At 42.1% G+C, this 12,426-nt stretch overlaps 2 protein-coding genes across 2 annotated transcripts in view; one reads left to right on the top strand and one right to left on the bottom strand.

Moving 5' to 3' along the window:
• Positions 1–3,757, bottom strand: part of LOC125034946 (adenylate kinase isoenzyme 1-like) — an 18,141-nt gene extending 14,384 nt beyond the window's left edge. The window contains exons 1-2 of the mRNA XM_047626993.1: positions 3,689–3,757; positions 2,288–2,356 (exon numbers count right to left, since the gene is read on the bottom strand). Coding sequence (XP_047482949.1) covers positions 2,288–2,356; positions 3,689–3,757 — 138 coding nt within the window. The remainder of the gene's footprint in view (positions 1–2,287; positions 2,357–3,688) is intronic.
• A 189-nt stretch (positions 3,758–3,946) lies between these two features.
• Positions 3,947–8,909, top strand: LOC125034945 (protein APCDD1-like). The gene is made up of 4 exons (XM_047626992.1): positions 3,947–3,955; positions 4,838–4,960; positions 6,882–7,048; positions 7,986–8,909. The coding sequence occupies exons 1-4, from the start codon at positions 3,947–3,949 to the stop codon at positions 8,440–8,442; spliced, it is 756 nt and encodes a 251-aa protein (XP_047482948.1). The 3' UTR covers positions 8,443–8,909.
• Positions 8,910–12,426: the final 3,517 nt, after the last annotated feature.

The following is a 12,426-nucleotide window of genomic DNA, read 5'->3' as shown; positions in this document are numbered from 1 at the left end:
CTCTCTCTTTCTCTCTTCCTCTCTCTTTCTTTGATATATTAGACTGAGTTCACTTTTTATTACAGCTGCAACTGTGTAAAATTTATTGCATATATTTCCCGCCACAGATTAATTCAATAACCAGTAATTACGTATTGGTGTGCTTGTTTGTGTATGCGTGCAATGCATTCACGTTTCTAATACGCGTCGTTAATTAGATTGCACTGTTGCATATGTTTGAACGCTATTGCATATACTTTTCGGTCTAGATAAATCTGATGGGTTCTGTGTGTGTGTGTGTGTGTGTGTGTGTGTGTGTGTGTGTGTGTGTGTGTGTGTGTCTGTTTCATTAATACATGTGTGTATTCGTGACATCCCTAACCAGACAAACCGATGGAAAAATAATTTAAAAAATAAAATGGGGAAGAAGAAGGAGAAGAAGAAGAAGGATAAGGAGAGGGAGAAGGAGGGGGGAGGAGGAGGGGGGGGGGGAGACGATAGGAGGGTGTTGTTCCTGTCACCGATACACCCCTTCGATACACTAGCCTTCTGTGAGCCGACGCACCTGTCATGTCTGACACAACTTGACTAGACACTAAAAACTCTCTGATCCCCCCCACCCCCCACCCCCACGCTGTCTCCCGGCGGCTGTCTCTCTCTCTCTCTCTCTCTCTCTCTCTCTCTATATATATATATATATATATATATATATATATATCTCGGTCTCTGTCTCTGTCTATCTGTCTCCCTGTCTCTGTCTATCCGTCTCTCTGTCTGTCTCTCTGTCTCTCTCTCTCTCTCTCTCTCTCTCTATTTATTCAACTCTTCTTCCTTATTATTTTCGGTTTATTCTTCATCTTCCTTTTTCTATTTCTCCTCTTTTGTTTCCTCTTCCTCTTCACCCCTCTTTCTCCTCCTTTCTCTTTTCCCTCATTTACTTCTTCCTTTTCATTTCCACTTTCTTCCTGTCTTATTGTCCTTCTTTTCTTCTTTCTCTTCAGCCTTTCGTCCTATCTGTTTCTCATTTCTCTATTGTTCTTCTCCCTCTTCCTTTTCTTCCCCTCCTCCTTTCCCCCACGTTCGTCTCACTCACACAATCTCCCACCCTCATCACTCCTCTCCCCTCCTCTTCCTCACTCCTCTCCTTACTCTCTTCGCTCCCCTCCCTCACTGCTCACTCCCTTCCCTCACTCCTCTCCCCTCCCCCTACCCTCCCTCACTCCTCCCCCTCACTATTTGCATTCCCCGACACCCCTCCTCTCTTTCACCCTCCACCTTCTAAGCTCCCCTCCCCACCTTCTGCTCTTCCCTCCCCACCTTCACTCCCCCCCCATCATCTGCCCCCCTCCTCTTCCCACCTCGACTCCCCCCCCCCCTCACCTTCTGCTCTTCCCTCCTCACCTTCACTCCCCCCCCATCTTCTCCCCCCCCCCCCCTCTCCCTGTCTGTCCCTCACGCCTCCTCCCTCATGACGCCGTCTCTCATGCACTCGCGGACGCCACGACCTCCAAAGCCGGTCTCACTTTCCATCCGGGTCGCATCGAGACATTCCCTCTCCTTTTACATTCTTCTCCGCGTGTTATTTCGTCTGTGTGTGTGTGTTTGTGGCTGCATATGTATGTGTGCATACCTGCGTACTTGTATAAATGCACATATCAATTACGAAAAAAAGACACAAAGGGGCATCATCAGTACCATCAGCCGCCTCAAAAAACGTCCAACGCAGGCACCGACACGCCCGGAGCCCACCGCTCCGCCGTCAGGAGCGACGTCCGCCCGCAAGTTCCTCAAAGCAGCGTCTCTTGCCCGGGCCCGGCGAGGGAATCAGCGACTCGGTGCGCAAAGTGTCTCGTCATCTCTTCGGTTTTGTCTTATCATGTTTAGCTGAAGAAAGGATATTACGGCCACGTGGAGAGTGCGTTGAGAGTCGCTCTTAAGTGGGCAAAAACGTCCTCGCTCAGACGGCGGACGGATCAGAAGGCAAACAATCTAAGCCAGGGTGCTTTTTTTTATCTCCCCCTCCTCTCTGTCGACTTCTTCTTCGCCTCTCTTTCTCCTCCTTTCTCTTCTCCTTCCTTTTCATTTCTACTTTTCTTCTTCTGTTTTGTCATGCTTCCTTCCTTTACCTCCTTTTTCGCCCTTCCCGTTACGTAAACCCAGAGTGCTTTCCATTCCCCTCCTCTTTGTCGACTTCTTCTTCGCCTCTCTTTCTCCTCTTTTTCATTTCCTCTTTCTTCCTCACCCTTATCGTCCTTCTTTTCTTCTGTCTCCTCTTCCGCCCTTCATCATATCCCGTAAACAATGTAACCCAGAGTGTCGGCCACGGTTTTGTGGTGTAACCGCTCACAACATTGTACTTGGGGGGCGGGGCTCCATACTGGGTGTTTTTGTAGTGTTAGTGTTATCTCTGGTGTTCTGTGTTACGATGTGGATAGTATATATGTATAATTTGTATATAAAAGTACGTGGAAGCGAAGGATTAAGGGTGCAGGAAGAACGGGATGAGGGGAAAGAGACAGATAATTAGGAAGGTTGAGGAGAAAAGGGAATGGAAAGACAGAGAGGTAATAAGGAGTGAAAGAAAAGAAGAAAATAGATAGCTATTGATATGGAAAAGGGAAAAGGAAGGAAATACAGAGAAGAAAGATAAATCGACACCAAAACGAGATTAATAAAGATGTTTAGCACAACGGATAAAATGACCCGGGATTCAATTAATACCAACCCTTAACGAAATTAAATCCACATCAAACTGAAAAAAAGGACATTAAAAAGATTATGTGAAATCCTCTCTAGCGAACCACATGACAGTTAACATGCCCTTCCTTGCTATTCTAATCCTCGCCTTCATAATGAGTCTCCATTTAGAATGCCTGGAATTTGACCCTTTAAAAAAATAATAAAAAAAAATATTTAAAAAATGGCGTCTACTCCTAAGGCCACCCACTTACTCACTCACTCAGCTTTGTTTACTCATCCCTCTGTGGCACTGACTCATTCTGTACTTTCTTACATAACCCACCTGTCGGCTAACTCGCATTTTTATGAGATTCTGGGGTTTGTTCAAGGTCGCCAGAGTGTCTCGTTGCAGTTACTGGATTTTTTTTTTTTTTTTTTTTTTTTTTTTTTTTTTTTTTTTTTTTTTAGGAAACTCTTGGTAAATGGTGTTTCCAATATCAATTTTCTTTATTATTATTAATTTGTGTGCTTATTATCATTTTTTATTATAGTTTGTGCAGTGTGGATTTTTCTACCATATCATTATTGTTATTTTTATTACTATTATTATTATTATTATTATTATTATTATTATTATAGCGTTACAAAGAAAACCGCCTTACTTCCCCACCCACCTACACACACACACACTAACACACACACACACACACACTCAAACCACACCCACAGACGATAAACTCGTATAATAAAATCAACTAATGACTCCAGCCAGAATGCCCCAAATGAACCCCAAGAATTACACAAAATGCCCAACATTCCCGAAATGAACCCTAAGAATGAAAAAAGCTAAAAAAATGCCCCAAAATGAACCCCAAGAATCCCCAAAATAAACCCCCTTAATGCCCAAAATGAACCCCCGAGAATGCCTAAAATAAATCCCAAGAATGCCCCAAATGAACCCCAAGAATGCCCTAATTGAATCCCAAAAATGCCCAAAATGAACCCGCCATCCACGGTTCTGGCACCCGACACTTAAGCCCTTCACATCTGGCCCTTTATTCGTCAAGGTTTTCTGTGCATAGTTGCGTATCAATGTCATCGTTGCGTTTCGTTATGGAGACGGCTTTGTAAAGGCGCCTGATGACGTCCCTGTGAATTCCATTGTCCATTCTTCGGCGATTCAAAGGCCAAAGGGGGAGAGGAGGGGGTGGGGGGGGGACTGTTGTTGTTGTTAATATTCTGATTGTTATTGTTTGTTCTATTTAATTTTGTTATAGTTTTTAATACGATGCGGAGAGTGATTAAAGGACTAGAGGGTTTTGTTTTCTCGTGTGTAATCCGAATGCGTTGGGTTTCGTGTGATAGGTTTTGTAGTTGTGTTTCTTAACGCTGTTGTTGTTGTTGTTGTTGTTGTTGTTTTTTGCATTCTTCATCCAGGGGGTTCATTAGCGTTTCAGTTAAGGCATGTTACTCCCTCGTTGCCTTGCATGTTAAACACATTTCATGCTATTACCGCCAAGCCATATTGGTGATGATTATTCAACTCACGATCAATATTTTGTGATTATGGTAATCAGCACACTTATCATCTTGCAACATATGTATACATCGTTATCAGTTAAATCTCAAAATTTGGCATCGTTAATGTAACGGCTTATTAATCATCCCTTGAGGTTTAAGAGAGGTTTAAATACATTCTGTGACCTTCAGCAGACTGGATGCATTTGATAGGACGAGATATCTCCGTGATCTTCCAGACTAAGCTCAGTCCAACTCAGTTTTTTTTCTTCTTCTTTCTCTCTCTGGTTGCCTGTTTCTCCTTTCTCCCTCTCTTTCTCCTTCTCGGATTCTTTCTACTTCTCTCTCTCTTCCTCCCTCTCTCCCTCCTCCCCCTCCCTCCCTCCTTCCCCTTCCCCTCGCCCTCCCTCAACCCCTAACCCTCCCCCTCCCCCCCCCCACCAAAAAAAATCGTGTTTTGACGTAGGCTTTACCGTTGACGTCCTCAGTATGCATATTCAAAAGAGTGATTTCGAAGTCACTCTCTGCAAGTAATGCTTTCCTTTCGCTGGGGATGGGAGGGGGGGAGGGTTGGGGTGGGGGGGGGACTCTCCTAGATGGGGTGGGGTGGGGGGGAAGGGGGTACGTGATATTTTTTGCCCGTTTTTTTACTCGTCCGCAGACTGGCGATGACGATGGAAAGTCTTTTAAAAGATTGACCGAGCGGGAAAAATTAGCGGTGTTCGTGGAGGTCAGGCGAATTCTTGGAAATTCTGATGCCTTTAGCTCCTTTGAATTCCCGTCTGTGAACGCATATCTCGCGGTCTATGTGGATATTTTTAATCTAATTATTCTGTAAGCACGTGTGTATATATATGTATATATATGTTGTATATATATATTTTTTTTCTTTATTCCTCCTCTTCCTCCCATACAAAAAAGGGAAAACGTCAACATAGAAAACAGGAAACGACTATATAGAAAACGGAAAAACGACAACACAGAAAACGGTCTTAGACGTTTCTTTCACTCACGAAAACGTCACAAGGAATTAGCTATCGAGGAGAGAGGAGAAACGAGAGAGACAGAGAAAGAGAGAGAGAAACTGAGAGAGAGAGAGAGAGAGAGAGAGAGACTGAGAGAGAGAGAGAGAGAATTACGGAGAAGGAAGAAGAGGGAAAAGACTGAAACAAGATTACAGAAGAGATAATAAGCGAGAGAGAAGGGTTAGGGAGGAGAAATTAGGAAACAGGAAGAGCGGGAAGAAGGGAGAATGCAGATAACTTTGGAAGGACGAGGAGAAAAAAGGGAGAGAGAGACAGAGAGAATTGGGAGGAAGGAGAAAGGAAGAGAAGAAAGAAAGAGTGTTATAAACGAGAAAGCAAGACAACACGGAAATATAAGAAGTGAAAAAGGAGAGAAGGAAATAGCGAAGAGAGAATTAGGAGAAAAGGAGGAGAAAGTAGAAAAAGAAATATATAATAATAGGAGAAAGAGGAATGGAAGAGAAATAGGGATAAGAAAAAGGAAAACAAAATAGGGTTTAAAGGAAAGGAAAAATTAGTGAAGGAAAGGAACAGAGAGAGAATGAGATATAGCGAGTGACAGAAAATGAACGAGAGAGAGAGAAGGGGGGGGGGGGGGAGAAAGAGAGAGAGAGAGCGAGCGAGCGAGAGAAAGAAAGAAAGAAAGGAAGAGAATGAAAGAATGGGGGAATGAAGGACAGAATGAGAAAAAGAGGACGGAGAAGAACAAGTCGTAAAACAGCCACTGTTGCAAAGACAAACAAGCTCGTTGCAGCGGGTCTTGTGAGTGTGGACAGCTGTGTGATTTTTTTATCTTTTTTTTCTTTTTTCTTGAGAGAGGGGGGGGGGGCGATATCCGTTATCTTGATTGTTGATGCATGTATTAATCTACGAATCGATTCTGAGGTCTGTAATTCAAGTTTTTATAATTGTTTTCAGTGTTTCTGTGTTTTGTGTTCTTTCATTCTCTCTCTCTCTCTCTCTCTGGCTCTCTCTCTCTCTCTCTCTCTCTCTCTCTCTCTCTCTCTCTCTCTCTCTCTCTCTCTCCCTCCCTCCCTCCCCTCCCTCCCTCCCTCCCTCCTCCCTCCCTCCCTCCCTCCCTCCCTCCCTCTCTCTCTCTCTCTCTCTCTCTCTCTCTCTCTCTCTCTCTCTCTCTCTCTCTCTCTCTCCTCCCTCCCTCCCTCCCTCCCTCTCTCTCTCTCTCTCTCTCTCTCTCTCTCTGCTGTTGATTTTCTGTAAAGATTCTTATGGAATTTTTAATTTTTATCACGTGGCATTATTGTCAGTAGAAATCGAAACAATATATATTATTCTTGATAATTTTTAATCACTTATTTACTGTCAAATGACAAAAAAGGGTATGACTACAAACTTAAAACGACCATTCCTTCCTCCTACTCCAAGTATATGAAAATGTTTATATAAAATAATTCCCTTTTTCAAGATCTAAGTAATCGAGGTTATTAATCCATCTCTCTCTCTCTCTCTCTCTCTCTCTCTCTCTCTCTCTCTCTCTCTCTCTCTCTCTCTCTCTCTCTCTCTCTCTCTCTCTCTCTCTCTCTCTCTCTCTCTCTCTCTCTCTCTCTCTCTCTCTCTCTCTCTCTCTCTCTCTCTCTCTCTCTCTCTCTCGCTCTTTCTTTCTCTTTCTCTCTCTCACATTCTCTCTTTCTATAACGATGCTAATTCCTTCGTGTCTTGTAGGTGAGTGACTGCGCCGTCTGTGGACTCGTGGGGAGGAGCAACGAGAGAAGCCCCGCCCACCTCCACGCCGGGCCCGACCTCCCTCTCCTATTGGCCGGCTCGTGGGCGTCCCACCGCTGCGAGACACGCCCCTATGGGATGTTCCTCACCCGTCACATCGTCTTCAGGTAAAATTCCCGTCTCCTTGGGTTAATATGTTGTCGCAGGCGAAATGAGGCAGATAAATGTTTTTTTTTTTTTCTCTCTCTGCAACATGGGTCAACGGCGTGGGAATTGCGACGCATGTCTAGGTTCTTTTGTCTTCTGAGAAGTTGATTTGCATTTTATCTGCCAGTTAGTTCAGTTCAATTTTTGGTTGTCTTTTTTTTTTTTTTTTTTTTTTTTTTTTTACGTATCTTTGATGTGGTTAGGGTATATATACAGCAACTGTTAGTAGTATGTTTTTTTTTTTTTTTTTTTTTTTTTTTTTTTGGGGGGGGGGGAGATTTGGGCAGGATATTAGAACGTTCTGCGTAGTCATTTTGTATTTAATTGCATTTGTGTTTCTTATGTTACTCGATTGCATTATGTGAAGTGTTTATATTCAAGAATTAAATTGATCACATTCTATTATCTGCAAATGGCACTGTTAAATTCATTAGAACGATACATTCTCTCTCTCTCTCTCTCTATCTATCTATCTTTCTTCTCTCTCTCTCTCTATCTATCTATCTATCTATCTATCTATCTATCTATCTCTCTCTCTCTCTCTCTCTCTCTCTCTCTCTCTCTCTCTCTCTCTCTCTCTCTCTCTCTCTCTCTCTCTCTCTCTCTCTCTCTCTCTCTCTCTCTCTCTCTCTCTCTCTCTCTCAGTCTCTCCCTCTGTCTGTCTCTCTTTCTTACCTTCTTTCTCTTTTTCCCCACCTTGTTCTCTCTACCCTTCCATCTCTCTGCATATCTCCCTCTGTCTGTTCTTACCCCCATCTCCCTCTCTCCTTATTCTTCTCTTCCCCTCTTTTCCCTTCCTCCCTTAACTCTGTTTCTGCATGTTCTATCTTCCCCCTTTACTCGAACCAAACGTCTTTTTAATCACGTTCCCCCCCTCTTCCCCCCTCCTCCCAACAGCCCCACCGACAACGACTGGAAGATGACCTTCCGCTACTATCATGACCCCGAGTGCAGCCGCCCATCCTTCACCCTCGCAGCCCACGGATCCTACGCCCGCGCCGCCCCTTCGCCCTACGCCTACGACTTCCACGTGAGCCGCATGGTCCTGACGCCCGACGACGCCGACCTGGCCAACGCCCTCAACTCCTACAAGGGGAAGGAGTGCGGGCGGCCCGGATCGTGGGACAAGGGGAAGCCTCAGGACATCACGCCCACGGGAGGCTGTCAGGCCGTGGGCGTGCGAGTTCCTGTTGTCGAAAAGGAGATTTTGCGCTCGGGTGTGGACGAGAACGGCGGCATGTGGCTGGCACTCGGACAGACGGCCACGACGCCCCTGCAAGTCGGGGGCCTCGCTCGCCCGACCAGCTGGGGACCTCAACTGATCAGTGTCGGCACTACTCGCCGCGGGACATAGATAATAACCTCCAGCCTATGGTGGGAGCTCGCACGGCCTACTCTGCCGCCTACAACCACGCCCAGTCACTTTTCAGTATTGTCTTCTTGTGTCTAATTGTAGCGATCCAGGCACCTTGAAGGGAAAGATCGGGAAAGGAAGGTTAATTTGAGTTACCCCTCTAAATGTAATCGCGTCATAGAAAACGATAAAGTTTCAAGGGAAACTAAAATAAACTTAGAAGCAATCAAATTTTCCTGTAACTCGCTCTTGCACAGAATTAGCAAGTTACAGATTTAGAATTAAGTATTCTAGTTGTATGGTTTAGCATGTCCCCCCATCTTCAGACGCAAAACTATAATTTGGGTGAAGGTCTTGATAACATTAACTTATAATTCATAGCCATTACCTCAGACACAGCAATATAAATCCACGTTTCACTTTTATTTGGTATTTTGGCGGTATGAAATATTAAAAAAACTAAACTACTTACAAGCAGTTAATCTCTGCTCTCCCCCTACATTATTTTTTTCTAACATTCCACTGACCTGTTCGAGACAACTGTAGGTTTGGCATTTACTTCCTCTGGGGGATCTGTTGCTGTGTTCATACTAACACTCTTTTATCAATCAAAACAGACGATTTATGTAAGGAAACTTGTATGTTAATAAGCTTAACTGTTAAGTAATATTATTTTCATGGGTAAACAATCCTTACCACTATATGAAAAATGAGGGAAAGAATTTTAGTGGTCTTTTGGAGAAAAACAATATGAAGCATCGAAACCGTGAAATGAAACATGGTTCACATAACGAGCCCTCGACTCGCGATTGTTTTCGGAATGTTTATGTTGAATGAATCTCAGATTTTAGAATGTCAGAGAAAGTATAGATACGTAATTATACTTTTATGCTGGACTCTATATATAATTAGTTAGGTTTAAATTGGCGTTCGTTGCAGAGAGCATTGCGTTACCTCGCATTGCAACGACAAATATGTAATTCCTTGTAGATAGATAAAGGGCTTTTTTTTAATTGAATCAAAAGATCACACACAACCAAATCTTGCAGTTCAACCCCACAATTCACAAGAAACAAGACAGTTAACTAGACCATGCAGGTCGCCCAGTGCAAACTAACGTACTGCACGTGGTCACACTAAGTAGGCCTACCCCATGGTATTCGTACAGCCCTCTGAATACCCCCATGGTCTTCAGAATACCCCAAATACCCCCGGATATTCCTCACACACACGCATACTCGGTACATCACAACCAGAGCCGCCGTTTCATATTTCAAGGTAAAAAAATCTTACTTAAAGAGTTACTTTTTGATTACAGTCATATGTTTAGCTAAACTTTTTTTCTTCCTTTTCTTGAACAATAGCTAGTATATATCACCACCCAACTATTTCCACGACAGGTTCATCGTAAAGAAGCCACAGTTGCTAGTACAAAAGCTACATAACCAAATAACAGTACAGAAAGACCACCCCCACCCCAAACCCACCTCCTCCTCTTCTTCCTCCTCCTTCCTCCTTCCTCCCTCCTCCTCTCCTCCCTCCTCCTCCTCCTCTTCCTCCTCTTCCTCCTCTCCCCCTCTCTCCTCCTCCTCTTCCTCTCCTCCTCCGTCCTCCTCCCCCCTCCTCCCCCTCCTCCTCCTCCTCCTCCTCCTCCTCCTTCCTCCTCCTTCCTCCTCCTTCCTCCTCCTTCCACCTCCTCCTCCTTCTTCCTCCTCCTCCTTCCTCCCCTTTCCCCTCCCCTCCCCCTCCCCCTCCCGCAACAGTTACCAGTGCAGTGAGCTACCTCAATACCAACCACGTCACAGCTGATGCTATCATGGTAACAGTGACCGTGTCAACGTTCACAATAGTGACTATGAAAGCACGTTTTATTTTTTATTTTATTTTCACCTTCTCATCAATCTCATTTACGGACTTTTTTTTTTTATCATTTTTTATGTGTTTTGCATCTTTCTAAGCCCTAGTGTACATATCGTCCTTCTTGAGTCTTTTCCCCCCCTCCTTGACTACTTTTAGGCAGCTGTATAGTTTAGAGGCACCCGAATGCGTGAATGTGTGCATGCCTGTGCCATATCTGTATTATTGTAATAGGTCCGTAGATCACTTTATCGTCATAAATGTAGGCATGTAGTAATTTCGGCGTAAGTCTCAACGTAATAAAGCTCCGCCCCCTTTCGTTATAGGTCAGCTACCCGTCCCGTTACAACAGAGATTGTAAAGCGCGGGATTATTACATATATTAAGGTGAATAATGACTCAGAAAGAAAACACCGGATAATTGCTATAAAGGTCAAAATAAGTTAGCCAAGAGCTTAAAAAAACATTTGAGAATTTGTATCAAACGGTTAGCGCGCGTCTTTTGTTTTATTTGTATTTGAAGACTACGTGCGTAAACCTTTTCTAGAAAAAGATAATAAATGAATAAATAAACCGAATAGATTAATTAACTAATTAATAAAATCACGCGCTTTACCTTCTCCACAGTGAAACGTGACGAGCGAAGTTGTGCAAAGAGAATACAGTCACGTCGATTTTATTTTACGCTCCACTGACCTTTGGCCAAGCAAGCTCTAGTCAAAATGTGTGTCTACTTTCCTTTTTTTCTGCTCAACGCGCGTGCGTTGGCGGAGTTTCAGTGTTCCAGTAAGCCCCACGCTGGATGGATGAATGATCAAAAGACTTTTTTTTTTTATTATTATTATTTTTTATTATCATTATTGTAAAGTTAAGCGTCCGCCACATGGACACCCGATGCTGGACAACAGTTTTTTTTCTTGGTATACTTGTAACGACATGTGGTTGCTTATTGCAACCTTTTGCTTGCAATGCTTATATATATATATATATATATATATATACATATATATATATATATATGTATATACACACATACATACACACATATATATATACATATATATACATATATACATATATATACATATATATACATATATATACATATATACATATATATACATATATATACATATATATATATATACATACACACACACATACACACACACATACACACACACATACACACACACATACACACACACACACACACACACACACACACACACACACACACACACACACGCACGCACGCACACACACACACACACACACACACACACACACACACACACACACACACACACACATGTATGTATGTGTGCTTACATGCACACATATACACATATGTACATATGCATATATATTTACACAAACACACACACACACACACACACACACACACACATATATATATATATATAATATATAATTATATATATAAATATATATAATATATATACATTATATATAGATATATGTATATATATGTATATATATATGTTTATATATATGTATATATATACATATATATATATATATATATGTATATATGTTTGAACGTATGTATAATATATACGTCATACTTGCATTTTGAAGATGTTCCCAATACGACCGTATTTTCATTTTTGTTACATAATGATCACACTGTTTTGTAAAAGCCCAAACTGCTTTATTTTTATATTTCGAACTCCGCGCCCTGCCTCTCTCTCTCTCGGAGGAGCGGCCATTTTCTTTTGCACGGTTCAGCCTCTAAGAATCGGCAACTCTTCGTATCAACGCTCGGCATTTATTCGTTAACATGTTTATTATTATTATTTTTTTTTTTTCGTTTATTGATTTATTATTTCAGTTCGTGTGTTTGTCTATTTTCAAACGGTCTTCCTCTTTTATTCAGAATCTGGTTGCGTCCCGGGTTAAATTTGTGTTTTTTTCGATTTTTATTATTATTATTTTTTTTACAGTACATTAATTCGTGTTATTTTACGTGCCAATAGAGGGAGTATAATCATTTATTATTTTTATTATTATTGTTATTATTATTATTATCATTATTAATATTATTATTATTATTATTATTATTATTATTATTATTATTATTAATATTATTATCATTATCATTAT

The sequence above is a fragment of the Penaeus chinensis genome, chromosome 19 (assembly GCF_019202785.1).
Source record: "Penaeus chinensis breed Huanghai No. 1 chromosome 19, ASM1920278v2, whole genome shotgun sequence".
In the NCBI taxonomy this organism is placed as follows: domain Eukaryota; kingdom Metazoa; phylum Arthropoda; class Malacostraca; order Decapoda; family Penaeidae; genus Penaeus; species Penaeus chinensis.
This window is presented reverse-complemented; position numbering and strand designations above follow the sequence as displayed.